The following is a 25,376-nucleotide window of genomic DNA, read 5'->3' as shown; positions in this document are numbered from 1 at the left end:
TGGTCTTCGTGTTCTGTCAAAAATGGTTTGTTATGGCAGAAGTTTCTAGCTGTTGTGTGATTTTCAGTTTTAATAAAACAAAAGAGCAACAAGCCAGTGATAAGTTCAGACCCAGGCTTGTGTCTGAGTACAGTCCAGGGCACCAGATGGAGCTTTCCTGCTGTTGGTGGAGCCATTTTCTATACGTGGAGGCTCTTCCCTGTCCTTTGTAGAATTAGGACCCACTCTTGAAGACACCTCAAAATGTACATAACATTTGATACAGTGGCCTTTCTGTTTTAGCCTTAGAGTTAAGGTAGAAGTGGCTTCCTATTCCTACACAGAAGTAATTGATAGCTGAGATACATGCCCTAATATACATCACCACAGCATGTAAATGTGTCTAGAAGCTCATATAAAACAAATGGTTGTGCTGTATTTACTTGAAGGTTGGTGTATGAGGGGTGAAAGACAGTCTATTCCACAGCTTTGATGGAAAACCACAGTAATTTCTGTAGCTATAAATTAACAACCTACATAGATTATAACCTGTATGTGTCATATATCCAAATTTGCAGCACAGAGGAGGGGAACGTGCAGGACATGTATTGTCCTCGGTCTTTCAGTGCATTTGGCCAGTGAAAGTGCTGTATTGATTTCCTAGAATGAGAACGGTTGGAATCCCAGTGGATCTCAAGGTGGTAGCTGAGCTGCTCTTCAAATGCCCTTGAGTGATGTCTGTGCTTTGTAACGAATGGCAATTAACAAACCCTTACAACTAGTCTTCAGCTTACAAATAAAGCTGAGAGGGGAGATACAGAAGGTAAAGGTTTATCATGGATGGCATTGTTGACTGTGTTTTTGCTAAGTATTATGCATACACAGATTTTTTTTCATTACAATTTTACTCTTATGGGAAGCTCAAGCAATTACTTCGTGAACTTCCAGAATTTCTTTATTGCATAGAATATCAATGAAACAGACATGGTTTTAATTACGCAAATTGAAAGGAGACAAATTCTCCTTAGACCTCCTGGCTTGTATTTTGGCATTCTTGTTTCTATTGGGTAGTCTAATTCCTTAACACTTTCATTATGGCTCTTTATTTCTTAGTTACAGTTTTCATGAAAATAGATATGCCTTCTAAAATGGCATGCATTTAATATGTATTTATTTTCATTTAACTTGAACTTTTATAGACCTTTGTGTTATAAAATATTAAATATATTTTAGAGAATATTGTTATTTATCCTTAACCTCTGGTACATTAGTGGTTAATTGTGGGTACGTAGTGTATCTGTTTAGGAGCAGTATAAACGTAAAGGCATACATTTGACAGTTTTAACATATTTTCATTAATTGAATAATGATACTGGTAGTTTAAGCAGAAAATGAAATGTTTTTTTTTTTTTTTTTTAACTGAAGAAAGGCATTGTTTTTGTATTGCAGCACTTTTCTAGATCCTGAAACTCGAAGAGCAATGGGAGAACAAGCCGTAGCTCTTGCCAAAGCAGTAAAATATTCCTCTGCTGGAACAGTAGAATTCCTTGTGGACTCCAGTAAGAATTTCTACTTCTTGGAAATGAATACTAGGCTTCAGGTAAGAAAAACAGCTCTTCAGATTCAGAAAAGTGTTATTTAAAAAAACAGAACATAACCTCCTTCCATACTTAGGGGTCTGCTCCCGCAAAGACTTACACATAACTAAGTTGACGGATGTGAGCACTTCCAACTGAACTTAAAAGATCCAGTCACTTAAATAAGCCTGTGTATACAAGACTTCGCAGCCTTGAGCCCTTGTAGAGCACTCAAGTAGGCATTCAGAAGGTTTTTTGCTCTTTGTTACACTTGACCTAAGGACCTTTCAAGAGGTCGCTGTTAAGTGCCACTGTGAGCACACAGTAAGTAACTAGCCACTGTGCTCTGATGCTTTTCCCCCTGGTCCCTCAAGTTTCTTTTCTGTTTGATGATCACTTACTGAGTATCTCTGGGAGGGTGACTAAAGCTATGTGCATATCAGAAATAAAAACACTGGCAATCTGCATGTGATTGAAAATGTGTGTGGAATGCAACTTTGCTAACACAGGGTAGGTTTTTTGTAACAACTCATGGAGCCAGTGGTAGATGTTACAGTATGCACTGCAAATGAGTGGGCTGTCTGCTTCCTGGACAGCTGCACAGTCACCTCTCAGTTGATTCTGATAACGGGGCTCTGGTAATAATTGGAAGAAAGCAAGTATATGCCTTGGAGTCTGAATTCATTCAGAAACAGGAAGGAAGTCCAACTTGTGTGAATGTAAATACAATCATCTCTATCCTCCTTTCCTTGCTTTGTTAATTTACACCAGAAAGACTGAAATTTGGAATCAAACAATAGACTGATTAGCTTCTTTTTCAGTTTTAGATACCTTTCATTAGGGCTGCATTCAGCCTTCTGCTTGCACATGTAAGCAGTGACAGAGTGTAAAGAGTTGCTTGAAATCCTAACATATTTGAATAACTTTGTATAATGGCTGGGTAAAAAAAAACAAGATAGGATTGGAGTTTGAAGGAGTGAGGGTATTAAAGGAGCCCAAGCGAAGACTGTGGGTAAAATTTGCCTTTCCAGGTAGCAGTGTTTTTGAAACAACTCATGACAGTTGTAATTTACTTACACTTTTGCTAGGAGTTTGTATTCTAGGCACAATCCTTTCTATCTTAGATTCTGTTAGAAACTGTTACTTGCTTTGTGTAATTTATTAAGAGGTTAAGAGGAATTTCTCTATTTAAACATATTCTTTATGCTCATCTTGAGCTTGCAGTTCTTGAGAGAATAATTTTCAGACACTTTCCACACTCCTGTGTGAAGAAAATTCATGCTTGGTTTTCTGTGTAACACACCTGAAGTCCAAAACCATTTCCTTGCTTTAACATACCACCGACCATCAATTCCTAAGTGGAAATAATCAAGTATGCTTAGAGCTGATTCTCTTTTCAGGTTGTTTCGTTAAGATGCTATCTTACCTGTTTTCTGTGGTGTCTCTCCCCTTCCTGCCTTAATCTGTAGTGGTAAGAACTTCTGAAGTTCCAAGCCTCAAGCTTGCTTAATTGCAGAGATCTCCACATACACAGTAAGAAAGCTTCCATGATTCCATCTTTCAGGATTTAAAATGAGGATTTTAAAGACAATTTTTTGAAATATAGCCTAAGCAGTTTGGCAATTCCCTATAATACTAGACTCATTCTTTCCAAACCTTAAAGAAATCTACTAATCTTAAATTACGGTGCTTGTGTAGATATTCTCTAATTCCTCTATTCTGACTCTGTGTTGTCCCTAATCAGCATTTCAACCTGAGACTGGAGAATAGTAATTTTCTTTGATTCTTCCCCAGTCTTACCCAATTGATCTGTCACTTTTGCCAGGTCTCAGGCTTTACTGTCTGTTCAATTAACAGTTACACAACTAACATCTCCCTTCTAATAAGAGCCAAACAGAGAAACTCTAATGAAGCTTTTTTTTGTGTCCAGATTTAACTTCAGAATGTGGAATGTCTCCAGATGTCCTTCTGTTGCTTTGGTCTTTTCCTTTTGCATCTTCCAACTGTGAACAGTGACTAAGAGACTCACGTGTCCTGTTTCTGAATAGTACTCAACAGTTGGAAGGACTTCCTTAAATGACAAACATCTTGTCCATCGATCATGTTTCTAAGGTCTTTGTCAGTGTGCATTACAGATACAGACACCTGTCAGTGTCATCAGAATGTATCTTCTAAATTATGCAAACTTCTGTGTCTGTTTCAATATTTATGCAATGTCTAATCAGATCACTGTGATCTTTTTTTATTTTACATAAAGAATTCAGAATAAACTTGCATAAAGCCAGCTAAACCATGTCCAACACTTGACTAGGCTTGCTAATTTCTCCCCTCCATCTCTTCCGTGTAGTCAGGGGTCTTCTAAGTGTTTTGTAGAGTATTTTGCAATAAATGAAAACTGTTATTGTTTGACTGTCTTTTTGAAACTCTTTGGAAGCATACCTTTTCTGCTAAAGAGTTCTGCAAGCAAAGAATAGAAGCACCTCAGAGGAAGTTATTATTTTATGTAATCTTTGTGTGAGTTGTTGCTGCAGTGTGAGATTGGAAAGTGATAAAAAAAAACAACAACTTGTGAATCAGCTTCATTGTCTCTTGTATGTTATGTAAATCTTTTACAGATGTTTTAATCATTCAGGTAGAATGGCTTATTCTCTGCTAATGGCTATGCTCGTTTAGTTGCTTGCTTTTCTGCCATCTTTCAAAAGCTAGCTGATGAGCCGCAAGATTGGATAATTGAATAGCAAAACTTGTTATTTTCCCTTTTCACAAGAAAGTGTAGAAATGTCTGCTCTGCCAGCTACAAGGGAACTTCCTGTATGCTGTCATTTAGTGCACTTTTGGAGTGGTTTTTAGGCAGCTACCACTGCTAAATTGTTGAGGCAGACCAGATGTTGAATATCTGATTCTTTATAGCTGCTCATGCTGTGGTGTGCTTTATGTTACCTAGTTGTCATCAGTCTAATAAAAGGCAGTCATAATCCAAAGTAGCTAAACAAGAGCTTTGAAATAAAAGTTACTGGCCCCTAACTTCCAAATTGTGTCAAAGCCTTTGTATCAAACTACATTCAGAAGTACTGGTTTTCACCAGACGTTTTGTTTTCCAATGAAAAATAGAATATAAGTGTTTTCCTTTTTCGACTTGATATGAAGAGTCTGCAGTCTGTAAGTAAAGAATATCTGTTAAGGTATGGGAGTGCAGTGTGACTAAGCTTCTTAAAAGGGAATCAATTGGTGACAGCAAAGGGAAAGTATCAAATGATTGTAGTACCTTGAAATGAGAAGCATTTCTTGGCTTGAGAAAAGCTGAGACAACTACAATGACGGGTATGAAGAGTACAGTTACTCTAAGTACAGTTTGTACGTCTGTTTCTCAGATCTGCTCCCAGTCTTCTGCCTCCTTCATGTGTTGAATGATTTAAAATGACAAGCGAGCACTCCCTTCCTCCTCAGAACACAACTAAGTTTGCTTAGGGTCTTATTGAAAAGATGAATTGCATAGTCTGAATACGATCTATTCAGTTCAGCCCAACGAAGTTGTGAGACACTGTAGTTTGAACATCAATGTGTTTTCTCCTCGTGACAGTTGGAATATCATTACCTTTTAGGGAATAAATTCTACTTTTGTAGAATGTTCTATTGGTGTGTTTCTAAGAGGTTTATTGGAAACAAATGTCATGTCTATGTTTTTATTTTACAGTTGTATTTTGCTGCTTAATGTAAATGTTCTTTTAAAGTAACTTGCTTCCAAGGCATAAGGCAAATAAATTTCCATACATCAGTAAGTTATCACCGTGCTGTGACTTTTGTTAATAAGTTGTAATGCTTCCATTAGACTTCAGTGTCACCTGGAAAATGTGATATTCCAGAGTTTTCACTGTATTTGCTGTACAAGCTGTTTTAGAAAACAGAGGAAGAATTACACATACAACAGTTCTGTCCCTTTTTACCTTCCTCTTCATCTGTTTCTCCTTATTAAAATATAAAAAGCATGGTTGAAATACATAGAAATCCTATTGGTTTGGGGTTCCAGTGATGTTAATTCTTACTTCAGCCAGTCTCATAACAGCAGCTGTATTCTGTTGCCCATTATTAGGCAGCACCTGCCACATGTTTGCTCAGTGAAGGAGGGAGCACTGGAAAACATTGCAGCTGCACTGTGGAAGCAGAAGTAGCAAAATGTAAATAGCAAAGTGATGAGCTCAGTTGGGATTGCCAGAGAAAACCACGGCAAGGAGGGGACTTGAGTATCCATAGCAGACTCATGGGATGGCAAGAGGTGGTTTTGTTGTCCTTGCATGCATAACTGTCTGGAGGATGAATTGTGATAGGTGGGAAGGAGGATGGCAGCAGTGAAAGGGGCTGTCAGCGGTTCGGGGAGTAGATTTCTACAAAGTCTGAATGGAGGGATTTCAAAGTTAAGTCTCAAGTGACTGTTTCTGCCGTTTGCTGAGGCTCTTCATATTTCTTAATACTGGAATCTTGTTTTACTGTGACACTTTGCTTCAGTCATTTTAAATAGGCTAACGAACAGTGTCAGATGGTAAAGACTTTCAATTGCTGCTAACCTGGGCTGAATTTGAACTACTGACCTAAAGGTGAAAGGTCTCTTATCCCATTACCAATCCCCTAAGCCCACCAGAATCCATTCTGCACACAGTTTATACCAGCTGTTCATGGCCATTTTTAGAACCGAAAGAAAAGGTGATTTTGCTGCCAAACAACACTTCTTCACACAAGAGGGTCAGCCGACAACAGTTAACCAGATTTTTGCCACATTCTTGCCTCCTAATGCAACTTCCATTATGTAGCTACTGGTTGTCTGCTTTTCAGGCTTTCCAAAAGAACTACAGAAAAGCATTGCTAATTGTTGTTGACAGAAGAGACCGACATTGTTTGTCTAAGTCATTGAATCTGAAAGATGCCATTAACAGTGCTGCCAGGGCATGGAGTGATATCTTAGAGACAACCCTACGAGGTAGCTATCATAGAATACTATTAAAAAAGTAGAGAGAAAGGAAGCTCCATTTTTTTACAAGTAGAGGAGAGAAAGAGCTCTTTTCAAATGATACATTAGTTTCTTTCCTTTGGTGAATTTAGTGTAAAGAAAATGCAAGAATGGCTGCATTGTGACAAGACCCATCTTGAACTAAGTACTTGGAGAGCCCTTTAATGCTACAGCTAAGTATAGTGAAAGCAGACATAGCATCTCTCATAAAGAAAGTGTAAGACTGTTTTGTTGGGAGCAAGTTTCTTTGTTTTCTTAGATGGAGCTTGAAGTGGAAAGGAGTTGTGTAGAAATAGTGAATTTCAAGAGTTCTTCAGAAAGTAATGTTGGAATAGCAAGCTAAATAACCTGTTGATGATATCAAGTGTGTGTTGTTGAGAACCCAGAAAAGGCAGTTGGTATTCGTAGGCTGTATAAATTCTTACCTGCATCTGTCCAGTGCAGTGAAGAAGCAAACACTTGTAAAATGAAAATTGCCAAAAGTGAATCTGTGATTACTGGAAGATAGTTTTTTGTGAAGAAATACATTATTTTTTTTTTTCCCCCCACAGCTTATACTGTTATAAAAGAAAAACATCAAAAGAACAAAAACTAACAAACCGAAACACTTACTTAGTACCAAATAGCTGTGCGTTATTTTTTATTGCTACGACTCAGAAAACAATAGAAGAAGTCTTCCTGAGCATTTCAGTTGATGATTTTGTAGTTCTGGTTGTGCTTGTTTCTTTGATCAAATAGTAATCAATCAGAAATGTAAACAGCAATGCATATTATATTCTGTTTATACAAAATGGCAACGTGTTACTTCTGCTGTTATGCATTTGTTTGCTTTCTATTCAGTGTTTTCATCGAACTAAACCTTGTCGGTTCCTCAGCAGCCTTTCTGAAAATCTGTTTTTCTTAGCATGTGCCTGAAATTCCCACATGCGTGTGCTGTTGTGAACTACTGTGGAGGAACTATTTTGCAGAAAGATGATGTGACCCCAGAGTACTCTTGTTCATAGCAATCAGAAAGCTGGCATGCCTGAATAGCAGAACATGTGTGCGCCTCTGTGGCTGTTCACTTTTCCAAAATAGAAAAGAGGCTCGTTGAAATAACAGGGGCTGAGGAGCATCTGTAAGTTACTGGGTTTGAGTTAATTGATACTGGATTTGGAGCAGAAGAAAAGCCCCTGGGTTTTCCAGGTGAATCACGTTTCCTGGAAAATGGTGAATGTTAGCTTTTAGATTATTTATTTGAATGTAAAGGAGCATATGATACCATCCAGAGGCTTTCAGTAGTGAGATAGGGATGGCATGAGCAGTAGATTTAAGCCTACTGAAACTTGGATTTTCTTGGCCTGTGTGATCTGTTTGAATGCTCCAACTGATGTGCGAGTAAACTGATTCCTTGTGCATGCAGGAGCAAGAGTGCACTGTGAGAATACCCCTAAGGGTTTGCTGTTAGACCTGAGTACCTTACTGGTTGTGAGAAAAAAATTGTATTCTGAAAGTATTCCCCTGAATGTAAGCGGAATAGCCACTGCTAATTTACCTCTTAGCTTGAACCATTTGTAAGCATTACATGATTGTTTTTGTAGCTGTGGATGAACCCCAGCATGGTCAAGCTTTAAGACTGTTTGCAGTCACAGAGTAGGGCAAGAATTAGCAGCATTTCCATACTGTTCTGGGAACTGTTGCTAGTTGCACTGCCATGTTGACAGGTTCCCCTGGCTTTTTTGCACCTATTTCAATATCTATAAACAGGGATTTCATTATTATTTTCTGGCAGACTTTGTCACCAGTGCTGCCAGTACCTCATGGTGTATGAACTGGATGATGAGGGAAACAAAACCACTTGTGCTTACAGGGAAGGGATTGCTGTGAGGTGTCTGAAGAAGAGCATGTCCCATGTGAAGAGAAATACTCCCTTTACCCCCCTATGGATGTTGCTTGCCATAAGTTATGGCTGTATGGATTTTAGAAGCAGGAACAAAAAATGACATTCTTCAGAGAACTGTATCTATGTGGATCACAGGAAAGGTGGGAATAGGAGATTTTTTGAGCTGTAGACCTTGCTTACGGGTGCTTAGATAGCAACTTCTTGCTATTCATGTTTGTGACTGCAGTTGGCATATGTAAAAGAATTGCTAGTGAAGGTGATGCTTTTGCAGATAACTGCATTGAGAGTTATCACTGATCAATTTTTCTCCTTGTTGTGTTGCTAATAGGGAAAACTGCTTTGATGTAGCTATGATCTGTAGATTGCTTATTGCAGACATGTCTGGTTTTGCCCTTTGTGATAAGGACAGAGATAATGTGTGAATTTACCCACTATCACACAGCCATAGCACCATCAGTTCTTACCTTAATGATTAAGGTTGCACAGGCAAGACCTTGGCTCAGCAGACTATGAAATCTGAGCATGACCCACAGCTAAAAGAGTCTGTTGAGTGTGATTCAGCTCTGGTTAGGAGCATACTTACATGCATCTCTTTAAAAAAGTAATTCTTGATTTAGCATCCATAAAACGGCAGTGAATATTGTTGGAGAAGAGACATAAAATTAATAGGAGAAAATAAAGTAGGCAAGCTGAACAAGAATGGCACCTAAAGTAGGAGACTGAAAAATGAGAGAGGAAAACATTTAAAGCCTAATTTCTAATAGTGATTGAAATGTGGATACAATGGTTACCTTGGCTAAATAACTGCAGTGATCATTCTAGAACTTTCCTAATCAGGGAACGATGAGGTCTTTGTTTTATGTTTTGGGAAAAGAGTGATCTAATTTCTTTACTTCTTCTACCCCCATCCTTCCTTGCCTTTTATAACACTAAGAGCTTTAATTTCAGATCCTGCAAGTATCTCTGTGTGGGAGGATTCTTGGACCTCCAGAACCTTGCAGGGGGCTTGTTGAGCCAGGATTTGGCATTACTGCTTTTTTAATGTCCTTTTGTGCTATAAACCAGAGTATTCTGTACAATGCTAAAAATACTGACTCTCTCCTTCCCTCCCTACCCATGCTGAAAGAAAACTGCAAATGCTAAAAAAAAGTGCAATTTGAGCTGAGCACCTCAGTAAAAGATTAAAGTTACAAAAAAGTCAACTGGCGTTTCAAGGTTAAAATTATTTTCTACTTCATCTAGGTGATCTGTTGGCCTTAGTGTATATTGAAAAGCATTTTAAATATGTCTTGTACCACCAAATTTGTGATATGGTTGATTCTGTCTACATTATGCCTAAACAGCATTACTCCTAAGAACGGCCCTGTAAGAAAGGAGAACAACTTCTCTCCACCCTCAAAAAGACCTCAAAAAATTTTGCTTGTCATATTTTCTGAATGCTGTTTTCTGTGCGGACACAAAGGGAGTATTTTGAAGAAACAGAGGAAAATATTGACCAAGTCAAAGATCCTTATTGAAGAAGAGATTAAATAAATGTTTGTGAGTCATAAGAACCAAACAACACAAATATTTTTCTTTCCAGAAACATTCCGTCCTATTTTGATCATCAGCAATAAAGCTGAAAACAACAATGAAGCTATTGAATCTGGAATGCCAATTGTAATCCAAGAAAAATGACAGTATAGCTGAATAATGCAGATAAATGTCTTTGTAGAAAAGAAGCATTGTATTTTAATTATTTTTGACATTAGAATTCCAGAGGTTTTGTGAACTCTGAGGTAATTTTTTAGAACTTAATTTCCAAGGTAAGAGAGTAAGTTCTGCTCTTCAAATTATGCATGTGTGGTGAGTAACTTTGTATTAAAACTCAGTTTTAATAGAAATTGAATTGCTTCAATTTAGCACTGCAGGGTAGACGTAGAGGTGTTTCACAGATTCACCGAATGTTGTTATTAAGTTTCTCATGCTGGAGAGTATCGTGTTAGGTAGAATCAAGTTTGAATCCCAAACGCTCACCCTCAAACTGTATAATCAGATTCCTATTTCAATGTTACTTTTATCCTTCAAAGAATAAGTCACTGTTTCAGTGATGATTTGTCATTAAAATTATGTCAAAACGTCTTAAAATGTTGAAAATTCTAAACAAACTCACAGCACACACAGGGCTAATTATGGATGCCATCTGTTTATCTTTACAAGGCCTTTTTCGTAAAGACCAAAGCATCTACTTGTTCCGATTAGTCACAAATTAGTATAATGACTAAATATTTTCCTTATACTAGTGTACTTGAAGGAAGAAAGACATGTGGTTTGTTCACTGACCTTTTTCTGTGTCTCAGAGTGTATGCAGTATTGCATCACATGATAGAGAAACTATTGTGAAGTGCATTTTCACACAATCACAGAATGGCCATGGTTGGAAGGGACCTCAAGGATCATGAATCTCCAACCCCCTGCCACATGCAGAGCCACCAACTTCCCCATTTAATACTAGACCAGGCTGCCCAGGGCCCCATCCAACCTGGCCTTGAACACCTCCAGGGATGGGACATCCACAACCTCTCTGGGCAGTCTGTTCCAGCACCTCACCACTCTCTCTGTAAAGAACTTCCCCCTGACATCCAATCTAAATCTTCCCTCCCTCAACTTAAAACCATTTCTCCTTGTCCTGCAGTTATCAACCCTTTCAAAGAGTTGATTCCCCTCCTGTTTGTAGGCTCCCTTTAGTTACTGAAGGGCTGCAATGAGGTCACCCAGCAGCCTTCTTTTCTCCAGGCTGAACAAGCCCAGCTCCCTCAGCCTGTCTTCATAGGGGAGGTGCTGCAGCCCCCTGATCATCTTCTTGCCTCTCCTCTGGGGTTTCCAGACTTGAACACAGTATTCCAGATGGGGCCTTTCTGAAGGCTCTTGGAATACCATTTCACAACAAAAATAGCAGGTCATAATTTTTACGGGGAAAGTCTTGAAGTGTGAAGAACATGCTTATAGCATGAGATACAGTATCTATCTGGTGTGCCCTGAACTCTGTTGCTGCTTTGATTTTAAGTTTTTTTTTTGAACTGTACATAGAATCACAGACTCACCAAGGTCTTCCAAGATCATCCAGTCCATCCGTCCACCTACCACCCGTATTCTCAACTAAGCCACGTCCCTCTGTACAGCATCCAAACATTTCTTGAACACCACAAATACGGTGTTTAAAGATTTTTTTCATGATAATGTTTTCATTCCTATCCATTCACATTTAAAAGAAGGTGTGTGCATGCATGTGCGCACACGTGTGCATGCTTGTACGCACATGCGTTGTTCAGCGTGAGCGACGGGTATTCCCATGGCAGCATCGTCCAAAGCCGTTAGCAGCAATTTGCTGAGAGAACAGAATGACTCTGTTGGTCCAGCCCAGCTATTGTGCATGCTAAGCACTAAACAGATAAGTCTGGAGGGGGAAAAAAATTGAAGGATCCATCTGCTCATTTCTGCTACACTGCGCTGATGTAAGATTACGCTAATCTGGTTGCTTGTCAGGACAGGTTAGTGAAAGCAGGCGAATGGGTGAGATTTAGGGTAGGCGAGTTCTATGGTAAATTGTAAGCAGCTCCTGGACGTGCCGTGTTAAGTGTAGCAGAATGGGTTGATTATCAGCTTCTTTGAGATTCTCAGCTAAAATATATTTGGGTCTAATGTGCTGGTCTTTTCAAAACAAAATTGAACAGGAAAAGCTTTGAAAAAAAAAAATAACAACCAACTACCTTATCATCATGTGGCTCTTTGAGTTTGTGAAATAAATGAGAAAGCCCTCATAAGTGTGTTTCCCCTAGATCTGTAATCTAGTAATTATTTTATTTTTTGGCGTTTCTCTGCAAAGTAGGTTGCAGGGAGCTAGTCAAATATGTGTTTTTTGGGAGATGGAGAGGAAAGACCAAGATGGGAATGTGTTCCTTGCCTGGTCCGATTTCTTGTTTATGCGTTTGCTTATGGGGAGGGATTTCTTTGGTTGTTTTTGTTACCTACTGACTGACAGTTCTTGACCTTGCAGGTTGAACATCCCGTCACAGAATGCATTACCGGCCTGGACTTGGTCCAAGAAATGATCCGTGTTGCTAAGGGTTACCCTCTCAGGCACAAACAAGCTGATATTCCCATCAACGGCTGGGCGGTTGAATGTCGAGTTTATGCTGAGGTAAATGAGTGGTAATGGGGAGGAGGGTAGGTGGTAGAATTGCAGAGTGGTAATAACCAGGTGGGGATAGAGACCAAGGTGAAGTCAAGGATTGTCATATGAAAGGTGCGATTCAGAGTATGCAGCACAAATGGTTAATGAGCGTTTCTAGAGTGTTTATTTCTTACTTCAAAATGTGGTGTGTATTTTTACATTCTTTTTTTTTTTCTTTCTTTCAAAAAATCAAAAAATGGTAAATGATAGCTAAGGTTTGTTTTGGAGAACATTTGCTGTATATTCTGTTCACAATTAATAATGCAGAATTTGTATTGTTTGGTACAGTCAAGTAGTATTTCCAAATATATAGTTAAAACTAAAATGACCATTGAAATAATTCAGTAGTTTAAGGAGTGTTTGTTGTTGTTCCAAAACATTTTAATGGGTTATTGAAGAAGCAAGTTGTATCTGCTGAAATCACAGTTCTTCATAGGAAAAACTGTCTCTCTCATCTTAAAAAAGCTTTCTAAAATATAAAATACATTATGAAGCATTTTAGGACAATTCATGGTATTCAAATCAAGATAAGCTCACTGAAAAATGGCACTCAGCTTCTTTCATTTTGTTTTAAGAACTTCTTAGAGAACTGTATATAATATAACTGAATATAATTCAACCTCCTGAGATATTCTTTTCTCCTTATGTAACTATTTCTGATTTATGGCCCTGGGCTTTTAAAATTTTTTTTCTTTGTGACATATCCATAATCTTCAACTTGCTCTACTGCTTAAAAATTATGTGAACTATTTTGATATAGGATCAGTATTTGTCATGTCATTGGCCTGGAAGCTCTTCTGAGTATGAATTCACCCTGGAGTAACTGATGCTTGGGCTTTCTTTTTTGTTCAGCGTATTTATAATTATGAGGGAATTTAAATAATGGATCTTAATACTTTGTCATGAGATTGGTTGTTCTTACAACCCATACACTTACTTGCTATCTTAATAAATTCATATTATTGTTGCATTATGCAGGTGGTTTCCAAAGCGTGAAGGTCAGTTTGATTTCTAATGATAGTTGAATTCCTGACAGCTGTATTTAACTTTGGAATTTTTTCCTTAAACTTCTTTTCTCAATGCTACTCCTTTTCTGCATACTTCCCCATCCCTCTTCCAAAGCACAACGCAGTAAAAGAAGATGTGGTTTTTGAAAGTTTTGGTGGTACTATAGCTATATGCAGAGCACTTTTTTTCCTGCTATTTTGACTGCAGTGCAAGAGAATTTATATGCTTGCACTTCTTTATTTTGTGTCACATGGGTAGTTTGAAGAAGGGTAGTTCAAGTAATTCCGGGGAGGAAAACAAAGGTATTCCAACAGTGGTTTCTGTTAGACTTCAAGCTATTTAATATTATTTTCACCACATCTGTAAAAGCTTAATGCATTCTCATGTTGAATTTTATTTCAGGACCCCTACAAATCTTTTGGCCTTCCATCCATTGGTAAATTATCTCAGTATCAGGAGCCATTGCATGTGCCAAGTGTAAGTAACTTGGTTCTGATTTTCATAGGAACTGAGTGTTAAGGATCTCATTTTTATAGACAAGGGATATAAGTACTCGGGAGCTTTTTAAATTAGGATCTGTTTTTAGCATTTGGGGTTGGGGGGAGGAGGTGAAGGGGAGAGGATCACGGCAATACTTACTTGTGCTACTTGAAAATGACTTTGAAAGTGTATGGTTCCAAGCTGGCTTTCAGATGTACTCAGATTGGGAATCGCAGGAAATCAATGTATGAAATTGTATTGAAATATTTAATTATGTTCTGCAACTTTGAGCTTCAGTTTTTCAAACGCAGCTTAAGTGAAAATAGCGAGACAGTTCAACGTTGAGTCAAATGCGGAGTCAACTCTGTGACTACCAGAACTGAAGACATCAGTGAGAAACTGTCAGTGCTTTCTGCTTAGCATTACAGACTTTGAAAAGCAAATTTGCTTCAGTTTATTATATACAGATTATTACATTTTTCAGGATGCTATCTAAATATATGGAATAGCTGTGTAATAAACTGTGTTTTCTGATACTTGAAAAGAACAAGGGTACTGCTTTTCTGTAAAATCAAAGGACACTAAGTCATAAGTGCATATATAGATGACACTATCAGTGGAATTGCAAGGCTGTACCATCTGTGAATACGATTATTCAGTCTGATTGCTTGCACAGAAAATAGTGGAAGATTACAGGAGAAATCTTAAATGTGGAGATGTTATTGGATATATGATTTATTTCGCTTCTTAAATTGTTTTTGCCCATGTACTTTCTGAGGGGACCTGACCCTTTCTGGTCTTTAAGGCTTCATGCTGTGTTCAAAGCCTGGAAGCAGAAAAAAAATTGTAAAGATCTAACAAGCATTATGTGATCTTAAAGACGAGATGAAGGGAAAAGGTATCATTGGATGTATCTAAACTTCTTTTTTAAATGAAACAGAGTGTATTTAATAAGAATTTATAATGAATACTCCAGCAGTTGTTGGAAGTTTTCACCATGTTGTAATAGCTAACAGGATGTCAAACATTTTGCCCTTGCAAGTTTTTGCAATTTGCAATTTTCCAAACGTGAGACCTGTTGAAAGTACAAGTGATAATGGACAAACTATACCCCCTACGGTCTTTGTCCCACCAAATCTTTCTTCAATTAATGCTGCAGCAGGAGTTTTATGTAATAACATTTGCGCTTGTGAGCCATCCATACAAAGAAAAAACAATTAAAATGCCTTAAATGTTCTGCTTACTGCTGTTATTTGCTTGTGCGAATGTTGCATGTCAGCTAAATGGACCACGGAATAGATAAAGTGATTGGGTGCAGGAGAGTGCACACTAAGCTTTGTCTATCATTATTGCTGGGAGCAATCAAATTGATGCCAGCAGGACAGTAGACGCGTTGACAGCTGTAATTATGTATCTCCATGGTGATCACTTTTGGCCTGTCATGGAGGCCCACAAGTCCCCTCCCTTGCAAGCATTTAATCAGATTGGGCTGTCACTTGTCAGGTAGACAGGGTGGGCTGGGAGTTGTGCTTAGGGGGAGAGGTGAATTGAAAATGAAGGGTGGGAGATGCCTGATCGCTTCACGTGGTCCGTCATGGTACTGAAGGAAGAAATTTTAATTACACTGGAGGCTTCAGAGCAGTGGTTTGAGGAGCTTATGTGGAGCGTCTGGGCTGTTCTTTCTGTTCACTACTTCTATGTTATTAAAAATAGAACAGCTATTTTTATTTAGACACTCATCGTTTGGTATCTTAATACATGTTTCCTGCCACTGTTGAAATAATTTCTCTCCTGCGAATGTCATGCTGTGAAGAACAAAATTAATACTACCAAAAAACGTTCTTTACAGGCCCATTGTGCCACGGTGTTTATTTTATACATTTTAGATTTTAGAGTTGTCAAAAGTTGGATTTAGAAATCAGCTCAGACTCGCAACGTGTTACGAGAAGTTCAGCTTAAGAGTAGTATGTTGCCAAATGCATTTTCAGTTCATTTCTTCTGTTTCTAAAGTTAGCTGTGATGGGCTGCGTGCCATATTTATCAGTTTCTCAAGTTGGAGGAGCTGCCATGCATGGATAGGTGAGGTTTTTTCTTATTTGTAGATAATACTGTACTGATTCTTTTTGCCTCATATATCCTGTGATTTTCATACAACAAGGTATGAGGGAACATCAGTTTTTCATCATTGATAATGAATTATAAGAAAGGTAACCACAAAACCTCATATCGTTATAATTGTGAGCATACATATTTAATGCTCTTACCCAATGTGGAAAAAGTGCTGCTGTACCAGAAGAGCTTGAGCATTGCTCTTTGCCAATAGGAACAGCAATCTGTTCTTTTATCACTCTCAACAGAAAGACAAAAACTGTTAGACTAATATGGTTAAGAACTGGAAAATACTAGAAATCTATACCTGTAGGTGAGTGGAATTTGATGCACTAATAGTTCATTGCAGGACTGACATGTAGATTGGGCTTTCTCCCCACTTAAAGGTTTTTTTTTGTTTCAGTTTGCTGTTGTGATAGCATAACACCACGTAACAGTACAGCAGCAATAAAAGTGTTTGGGGTTGTAATACCAATGAGCTGTGGAGTACAATAAGATTTTGAAGTCTAGCTTTTCTTTGGTATTTTAAATGCTGAATAAAAGAAAGGAAGTACGCTAAGCAGAAGTAAATGCTGAAGGTCTAAAAAGTATTGCTGTTATCTATCTACTTAGGGACTTTATAGTAAATATCTGTTGAATTATAGTTTCTTTTTCATCCAATATTCATAGAATTCTGTCACACTGTGTAGTTTATAAAATCATCTACATTTACTGGGTTCTGAAAATTTAACCACTGCAGGGAGAATTGAAGATGGTAAATGTATTTCTTTTTTGCTGTCACTGTTTTTAGTCACCCTGAGTTTATTTTATGAAAATTGAGCTCCTACAGAAGAGTCTCCAGATTTCTTGAAATTCTACATTATTTTTTGAAGAAATTTAAATTCCCTCTGTCATTTTTCCTTTTTCAGAATAATGTACTTAATAAAAACTGTAAATTGTTTAGAGGTACAGATGTTGAATATGAACAGAAACAGAGGATGTGGAGCCAGTAGTCAGTACGGAATCACAGAATGGCCAAGGTTGGAAGGGACTTCAAGGATCATGAATCTCCAACCCCCTGCCACATGCAGGGCCACCAACCTCCCCATTTAATACTAGACCAGGGTGTCCAGGGCCCCATCCAACCTGGCCTTGAACACCTCCAGGGATGGACGGGGCATCCACAACCTCTCTGGGCAGCCTGTTCCAGCACCTCACCACTCTCTCTGTAAGGAATTTCACCATCAGAAGCTTTGTGTATTCAAAAAAAGTTACAATTTATACTAGAACACAGGTTGAGTAGATGAATGACTTCTTTTTGCTTGAATGCGTGCATTGCCTTTTAAATACAGGCAAGCATCCTGAGAGAATGTGGATGGTGCAGCAGCTACGAAGAGAGTTGAGAATTAAGCTGCTTATTTTTTCTGTAATAATGATGTGTCTGAGCTGCTTCTCATCAGTAGGTAATGTTGAATACCTGATATGGGTAGTGGGAGACCTAGTTAAATGTAAATAAAACACATTCAGGTAAGATGCAACACGAATGTTATGGAAGTGCTACTGCCTTTACATATAAGTAAATATACTACAGAAATGTAAATATACGTGAATATTTAAAACTGAACGTAAAAACATACAAATTCATAAATACGCTTTATTAATGAAACCTCATAAAATCCAATCAGTGTATTTTTACTGAAGACAAGTACACCTGCTACAGTATCTTTGTCATTTGGATAATAAAGTCATCATCATGCCCTCATGTGGATTTTGTAGACAAGAGGTTCTACATGTGGTCCCTTGATAATCGCCTAAATTAAAATATTAAAGGCCTAACAGCCGTTGCGTTGACCTTTTTCTGCCTTGCTGCAGACAGCTGAGCTGCTGCTTATTGCGAAGGTTCCTTCCCACAGGTGAAGTTTAAGTGAGATTCCAGGACCCTCTTCCCCATCCCCTTTACAATGCAGTAGATCAGAGTCCTGCTGTTTCAACAGCTTTGATTAGAGTCCTCCATCCTTGTGATCCCCAGAATGCATTTATTGCTCTTGAGTTACTTTGATTAGTATTTTAAAAATATTTCAGATTCCGGTGCTCAAAAGCAGCAATTTAATAAATATTTCTTCCCTAGAAATTGCTCATTTAAACAGTTTTATATGGCTAACCTCATTGCTACGGTGATGAAATCAAACTGAGAGATGAAAACAAGAATCACCATTATACTGACTAACTTATTGGCTGGTTAACAGCAATCGGCCTCTTCAAAAGGGATTTTTGAACTCGTGTTATTTTTTTCCGTGTATATTGCAGAATCAGAGATTTAATTGGGGCTGTGTCCTTACAAAGCAAAGCCATGGAAAAAGCTGTGTAAACATTAACGCCTCGGGGGAACAGCAGCAACAGAAAACACAATGGTTTGCAGTCAAGAGGGCGAGGCAGAAAAGGAAAGTGTTACAGACATGAAAACCACAGGATTGGTATTCCTATAGAGCTGATAAGCAGAGCTCCAAAGTTCCTGCTGAATGCTCCTGAGTTGTATTCCCACTGGAACCTTCAAAAGGGCTATCGTGAAACGTGTGGAATGTGATTACGTACAGATGCAGAAAGGGTGTGATTTTAAGGGGCATCCTTCATGCCAGGTGTCAGTCAGAAGAATAATTATGATATCTTATTACAGTGATTAAATCAGAATTGGACACGTTGTGAGTTGAAGTTTAGAGTGTGTAAACAGCCTAAATCTTTAAACCGAATTTGATGTGTTTAATGTGCATTCTAAGGAGAAGAGAAGAGAATTTTGAATCTCAGCTTTGAAGATTGCATTTGTATTTCTTTTAAAGGAGAGAATAACTTACAGGCATTTTTCCTGGTGGAGAAAAAGGCTCCCTTCCCCTTCTTCAGCTTCTCTGAAAACAAATTATTATCCTAGTTCTTCAAGGGAAAAATGTTCATGATGAGCTTCGTGAACGTTGGAAGAGAGCAATAAGTTTTTCCCTCAGCCTTCTCTTCCCCAGACTGAAGAGTTAGGGTAGTGTGGTTAGGTTGTGGTTGGACTTGATGATCTTGAAGGTCTTTTCCAACCTGAGCAATTCTGATTCTTTGGTTATCTGAATGCTATGTTTTAAGCCTGTCAAATATATTTAATTGCATATTGAAGTGGGTTGTTTGTTTTTTTTTTTTTTTTGCAATGTAAATTATTTTTTGCTTTTTGTTTTCTGAAGGTACGTGTTGACAGTGGCATAGAACAAGGAAGTGATATCAGCATTTACTATGATCCTATGATCTCAAAAGTGAGTTGATTATTTTTTAATATCCTTAAGGTATGCTGATTTTACACACAGATGAATGAAGAAGAATATTCTATAGGACTGGTAAATCAGTATTTTAAAGATGCTGGGCATAAAGTGCCTTGAGGAAATATGAAAGAAATGAAGGAAATTGTGTAACAGGAATATTCAAGTTACTTGTAAACAAATTTTTATATATATATATATATATATATATAATATATATTTTTATATATTGATGCAATATTTGTTTGTCTAGCAGTTTCTGGTTATCAAAAAGATTTCAAGCAGAAACCATTATATTCTTTTAATGTATCCTAACTGGAAGTGTTATTTCAGTAGTTCTGGCATCTGAAAAGAAGCAGTGAAATAAATGGTTGGAAGTGTCTCTCAGTATATTAGCTCATATTCATCAGCAATTGTTGGTAAAGATAAACTATATAGTCGGAGTTCAGTTGTCGAATAAGTCTTAAAAGTTGTTTGGGGTGTTCACTGAACTCAATCCCTGCTTTAATTTCCAGTGCACCTGAAAAAGAGAGAATCCATTCACACACCCAGATTTGTTTGAACTGAAGGTGATTGGCCTTCTTTCATCAAATGGGTTGAGATTTTAGTTTTCTTTTGATGTTTTTTAAAGCCTCTGAAACATAGACCCAGTAATGTGCTAGAGATGTTTCTAAGGTTGCAGAAATTTTACAAACTGTTCATTTTAAATGCTTTGCAAATTCTGGAGACAAACATGCTATTTTTAGTTAACTTCAATGCCTTTTGTTTTTCAGCTGATTACGTATGGCTCTAATAGAGCTGAAGCATTGAGAAGAATGGAGGAGGCTTTGGACAATTACGTAATTCGAGGTAACTACAGAAATTTGGGTTCCTAGCGTGGTCTGTTTCAACAAAACAGCTTGAAAATTTAGTAATTAGCAAATTGAGTAAAATTCCCACTTCGTAAGTGCGAATGAAAACAGGAAAAGCTTGTGTTAATTAAGCTGAGAAGAGAGATCAGCGGTAAAGGCTTCATTTTTTCTCCATTGTTTTTGCTTTATGAGATAAACTTTTAGAGGTAAGTATTTGAATTATTTCCTCAAAGAGATTTCACAAGATTTCACAAGATGGTGGCAGGTAATTTTTCTGTGGGGAAAAAATGGCCACTGTGCTGTAGGAAATTAAGAGTAGTTGCTTCTTTATAGCAGTTTAATACACAGACTACAGTAAAAATATTATCACAGTTGAAAATTGACTGGTTTTTTTTTTTTTTTTTTTTGTGTGTGTGTGTTTTCAATATAGTTGTTTATGTTTGGGTAAATAGAAATGTAGCCCAATAATAAAATATGTTTCAGCTTTTGCTCGCTGACTGTCTAGAAGCAGTAGATGCTCTTTCAGCTCTCCCAATCAGCAGGAGTGAATCAACCATGACCACTTTAACTTCTTTGAAGTTTTAAAAAGGGAAGTTGGGGTTTGTGTGGGAGGAATCTTTACATCTTCCTCTTTGTCTTATGGAAAAAAAAAAAAAAAAAGTAAAAAAGGAAAAATCAAAATAGAGGAAAAAAAAGGATTTTTTATTCTTTCTTATGCTGGGGATACGTAGAAAAGGGAACTGTAATGTAGTAAAAATCTTCACTTTTCCACTGTGGTGTCTGAAGGAGGGTTTTTTTTTCATTACTAGTCAGTACACTTAGAAGAACCAGGATAGGAGGGAGGACAATTATTAGGGTTTGCTGGTTTTGTTGCTTTTTCTTTTTGATTGTTCCATGATAGGTGAATGACTTGTAACACCCTTAAATCCATCCCTAAACAGCTGGAAGAGGAGCAGGAGAGCCTAGCTTGTGTCGTAGATCAGCATGCTCGTGTTTCTTAACAACTTGGTATGGCTTTAATGTTCTCTGATGAACACTACAGATGTCACATAAGACTCAAGATTTATCTGTTCAGGGGAAAGTGAGCATCTCTATACCACAGTGTAGCTAGATAGGTGGTAGGACTAGACTCTAAAATAGATTTATACTGTTGGAACTGGAGCCTTTATACTACTGCAGTACAGTATGCTGATGTAAACCCCTGCTGTATATCAGCTTAGTAAATGTATATGAGAGAATGCAGCAAGAGTGAAGTAGGACAGTGGTTTTTTTTCTTCTTAATTGAAACAGGTTCTTGATTCAAGCTCCGCTGTATAAGTAGCAAATGATACTAGATGAATTATATTTAATGACAGTATTGGAATTGTATGTAGACTGTGGTCTTTTATTTTGCACTATAATATGCAGTGGAACCTAATGGTTTGTTCTCGGTTATTTTACATAGATGATAAAATGGATAGATTAGTTAGTTCAACAGATAGATAAATATCTAGAAAGGGTATGTTGCCTTGCATCTGAAATTATTAATTTGCCTTCTTGATATTTTATTTTAGTATCTTACTAACGTGCATATATGCATTTAAATGCTCATAACTGATCTCTCACTAGTATTTATTCCAGTGAAAAATTTCCTCATGTATTAAAATCGCTGAAAGAGAAAATAAATTAACTACAGGCAGGAGTGTGTTTTTATTATTGTGTTACAGAGGATAAATTTTAATTTGCCATAGGTTTCAAAAGTTCATGAACAAGGACACATTTATGATTATGATGAGCAACGATTTCCATTTGAAAACCAACAAGATTTTTGTGTAGTTTTACACAGCAGACAATTTCTTGTCAGGGTTTATTTATAAGCAGCACACACAGATATTATAGTATCTCATCTCTAGTGTGATTAATACTTCTGTACTTGTCAGTGTAGTTCAGAACATTGCAGATTGGACAGATTAGAGAAATACAGAATTTCAGTTGTTCAGAGTTGTCTCTGTTAAGTTCAAGTAAGCTTCACAAGTGATGAAGAAGAGACAATACTCTCTTTAAATTGACAAAGAAATCCTGTAAAAAGTATTTAAAGCATTTTTAAATGACTTTTTTTTTTTGCTTTAAATTGTTATGTAACATAATGTTAAACTGTATTGGGAACATGTCTCACATGAAGTCCTTATGAGTAGCTGCTATTAGTAATTAAGTATACAGATATTTTTAACATGGTTTAGATTGGTTTTATATTTGAATATTGAGCCCATATACAATTATTTGAAGATCCACATATTTTGGTGTGCTTCATATTCCATATTTCTCATCTCTTTTGAAGCAGCTTTTGTTTGCTTTGTATTTTAGAGACCGTTTAGCGTTTCGTTTTAAGTAGCAAGTCGTTTAAGAGTTGCAAAAGATTTTAGCTAAGATTACCAGCTAAAGACAGTGCAAGGTAATACACACTGAGAATTTGGATTCCCAAGAACTGTAGCATTTCTGTAAACAAAAATTTTTGCTTGCCTACCTATGGTTGCAGTGGGATGGGGTGACTGGGTAGCGGTCGAGGATCATCTAATGGATAGCTTGGGGATCGCTAATGGAAGATGGAGTCTTTTCCATCACTTCTGTGTCACTAGTTCAAGGCAGGCAAAAGTTGGTGAGGATTTTTAGTCACTAGTATTTTGATGGTTGCTTGCTGACCCTTGTCAAATCAGTGGTCTTTATTGAGTTCCTAGAAGACAAATGTTCCTCTTGGAACAAATGCCAAAATATAATGTCATTCATGGTGGTCTCAGTAGAGAATCCAGGGACTGAAGTGCTGCAGTGACTCTCCTGGACGTGGTTCATCCAGACTACTTGGAGACATGCTGATAGCAAAGTCCTTGCACTTCACAGTGCTCCTTGTGTACTGTATGAACACACATTCAACTTCCACTGCTGTGACTTTAGGATATCCAAGAATTATCCCATTGCTTTTGGCTCCATTCTACTTGCAGGGAACAAATCTGTTCATCAGCAGATGTTACCAATGTACTTAAGGTATATTCGATGTCGTCATAGGGAAGTAATCAAATGCTCCTTTGTAATATCTATATTGTTATTTATGGGATCAGATGAAAGTAAAATAACATTTGAAGAGTGCATTGGATTAAATGATCTCCTGAGGTCCATTAACATCTAAATGATTCTGATATGAAGTTATTCTTCCACTGAGATCTGATCTAAATTTGAAATCTCAACTAAGATTTCTGAAAGTAGAACTTACTGGCTCACTAGAGATCTGATTGGGCAGATAGCTTAAATCACTGTATGCAATCTATTTTTTTTTTAATATATTCCCTGGTGATTCAAGTATAAAGCAGTAACATCAATTTAATAGTCTTTGTGAAAAGTTAGACTTTCTCTGTTGAGGTCTTGTTTTGCCAAGGGGAGAGAGGAATGCAGTCAACTATTTGAGAAAAAGAAGAGGAAAAAGAGTGAGAAGCAGATGCAGTAAGGAGTAGCAGAAATAAGGAAGGCACAAACCATGGGTTTCTTCCAGCATAGACTAAAAGAGCAAGTACTTAAAACTAGAAAGTGATAAATAACTGTGGTGAATATTTGAGGGAAATTGCAATATGGAATTGAAGTCTGTGTTGTGAACTGAGACCTGAAAGGACAGTGACAACAGAAACAGTGTGGGTTTTTTCCAGCTGTGGACATACTTACTGAGAGGAAAAAAACAAACAAAGTCTACTTAGTGTTACTTAGTGAAGATCTTCTGGGGGGGGTAGGGGGGGAGGAAGAGAGAGAGAGACACTTGAGTATTTTATCATATGATTCAAAGAAAATAATTTTCAGGTACAGAGGTTTTCACAATAAACTTTAATTAAATCCAAACAAGTGTTTATCAGGAATTACTGAATGCTTTTTATATATTTAGTAAAAAGGTATTTCTCAATGGGAGTGATGTAAGTTAAATAGTATTTTGTATTCTAATTTCATGCAGAGAGCTCAGGTAACGTGAAAAAATCTGTGCATGTAAAGCAGTTTTCCTGCAGAGTGCTTATTTTTAAAAAAGAAGAGATCTCTTTCTCCTGTCTGTGCTCTACAGAAGTGCTGCAAAGAGATTCTGCAGTGGAACTGTGTATTTTCCCCTTTGGGAAGAGGTAATGATGTTTGGGTTCCCTGACCCTTTGCAGCAGAGATCATCTGGCTCCCAAGTGCATTGCTGTGGAAACTGAAACTGGAGAAGGGAAAGCAACTAGCAGATAGCAGTTCCAAAGTGCTAGAAGTGACCATTAGTAACGTCATTGGCACGAATAAAGATTTTCCTCCTAGTTCTGTTCTTTTTCTTTCAAACCAGTTGCAGGGGAAGGGGTGGGAACGCAGCTTTTCAGTGGAGCTTTATGGCATGTAGTTTAGTAAGGTTAATTGACTACTGAGCTAAGGGAGAGAAAGAGACAGTCAAAGTACTGACTGATCAGGTGAAAGAAGAGGGTGATGTTACTGGTGCAGAAGAAAAATAAGATGATGATATACTCACGTTTTCTTTCGTTAGTACTGTTACTTCTAGTTAAGGCCTTTAGAGATAATGTCCTGGTGACCTATTCCTCTTCTTCAGAGTGAAAGAGTGGCTGGTGAGAGAGGGATAGCAAGCTGTCCATCCTCTTCCTTTCACTTATTCTTCACAAAGTCTTCCAGTTCTTCTGCTGATTGAAACATTCATACATTCTTACTAACACCATAAATAGTGAGCTGCTTAATCTTAAGGTTTTCAGAGGTCCACGCAATACAAAATTTATCTTCCATTTGGACTAATGATTTTTGCAGTAGGATATTACCATATCTATCTGCTTTTTTCTTCCCTCCCCCTCCCCCCTTATTCTGATCTATGCATTTTGTGAGCTCAGGATTTTAATACTGGGAAGAATTAATATTTTATTTGAAATACATGTTTGGTTCCAAGGCTCAGCTGTGTAATGAGCCTGTATAAGAATTCAATGTGGACGTTTGTGTATTAAAACTTAAATATAAAATTAAAAAAAAAA

At 37.5% G+C, this 25,376-nt stretch overlaps 1 protein-coding gene across 2 annotated transcripts in view; it reads left to right on the top strand.

Annotated features, from left to right (window-relative positions):
* PCCA (propionyl-CoA carboxylase subunit alpha) overlaps positions 1 to 25,376 on the top strand; it is a 263,757-nt gene that overhangs the window by 105,990 nt on the left and 132,391 nt on the right. For both annotated transcript variants that reach the window (XM_052705911.1, XM_052705910.1), the window contains exons 12-16: positions 1,429 to 1,579; positions 12,477 to 12,620; positions 14,064 to 14,138; positions 19,445 to 19,513; positions 20,290 to 20,365. In XM_052705911.1, the coding sequence (XP_052561871.1) occupies positions 1,429 to 1,579; positions 12,477 to 12,620; positions 14,064 to 14,138; positions 19,445 to 19,513; positions 20,290 to 20,365 (515 nt within the window). The remainder of the gene's footprint in view (positions 1 to 1,428; positions 1,580 to 12,476; positions 12,621 to 14,063; positions 14,139 to 19,444; positions 19,514 to 20,289; positions 20,366 to 25,376) is intronic.

This window comes from Tympanuchus pallidicinctus, unplaced genomic scaffold, assembly GCF_026119805.1.
Source record: "Tympanuchus pallidicinctus isolate F22 unplaced genomic scaffold, pur_lepc_1.0 scaffold6, whole genome shotgun sequence".
Taxonomy (NCBI): domain Eukaryota; kingdom Metazoa; phylum Chordata; class Aves; order Galliformes; family Phasianidae; genus Tympanuchus; species Tympanuchus pallidicinctus.
This window is presented reverse-complemented; position numbering and strand designations above follow the sequence as displayed.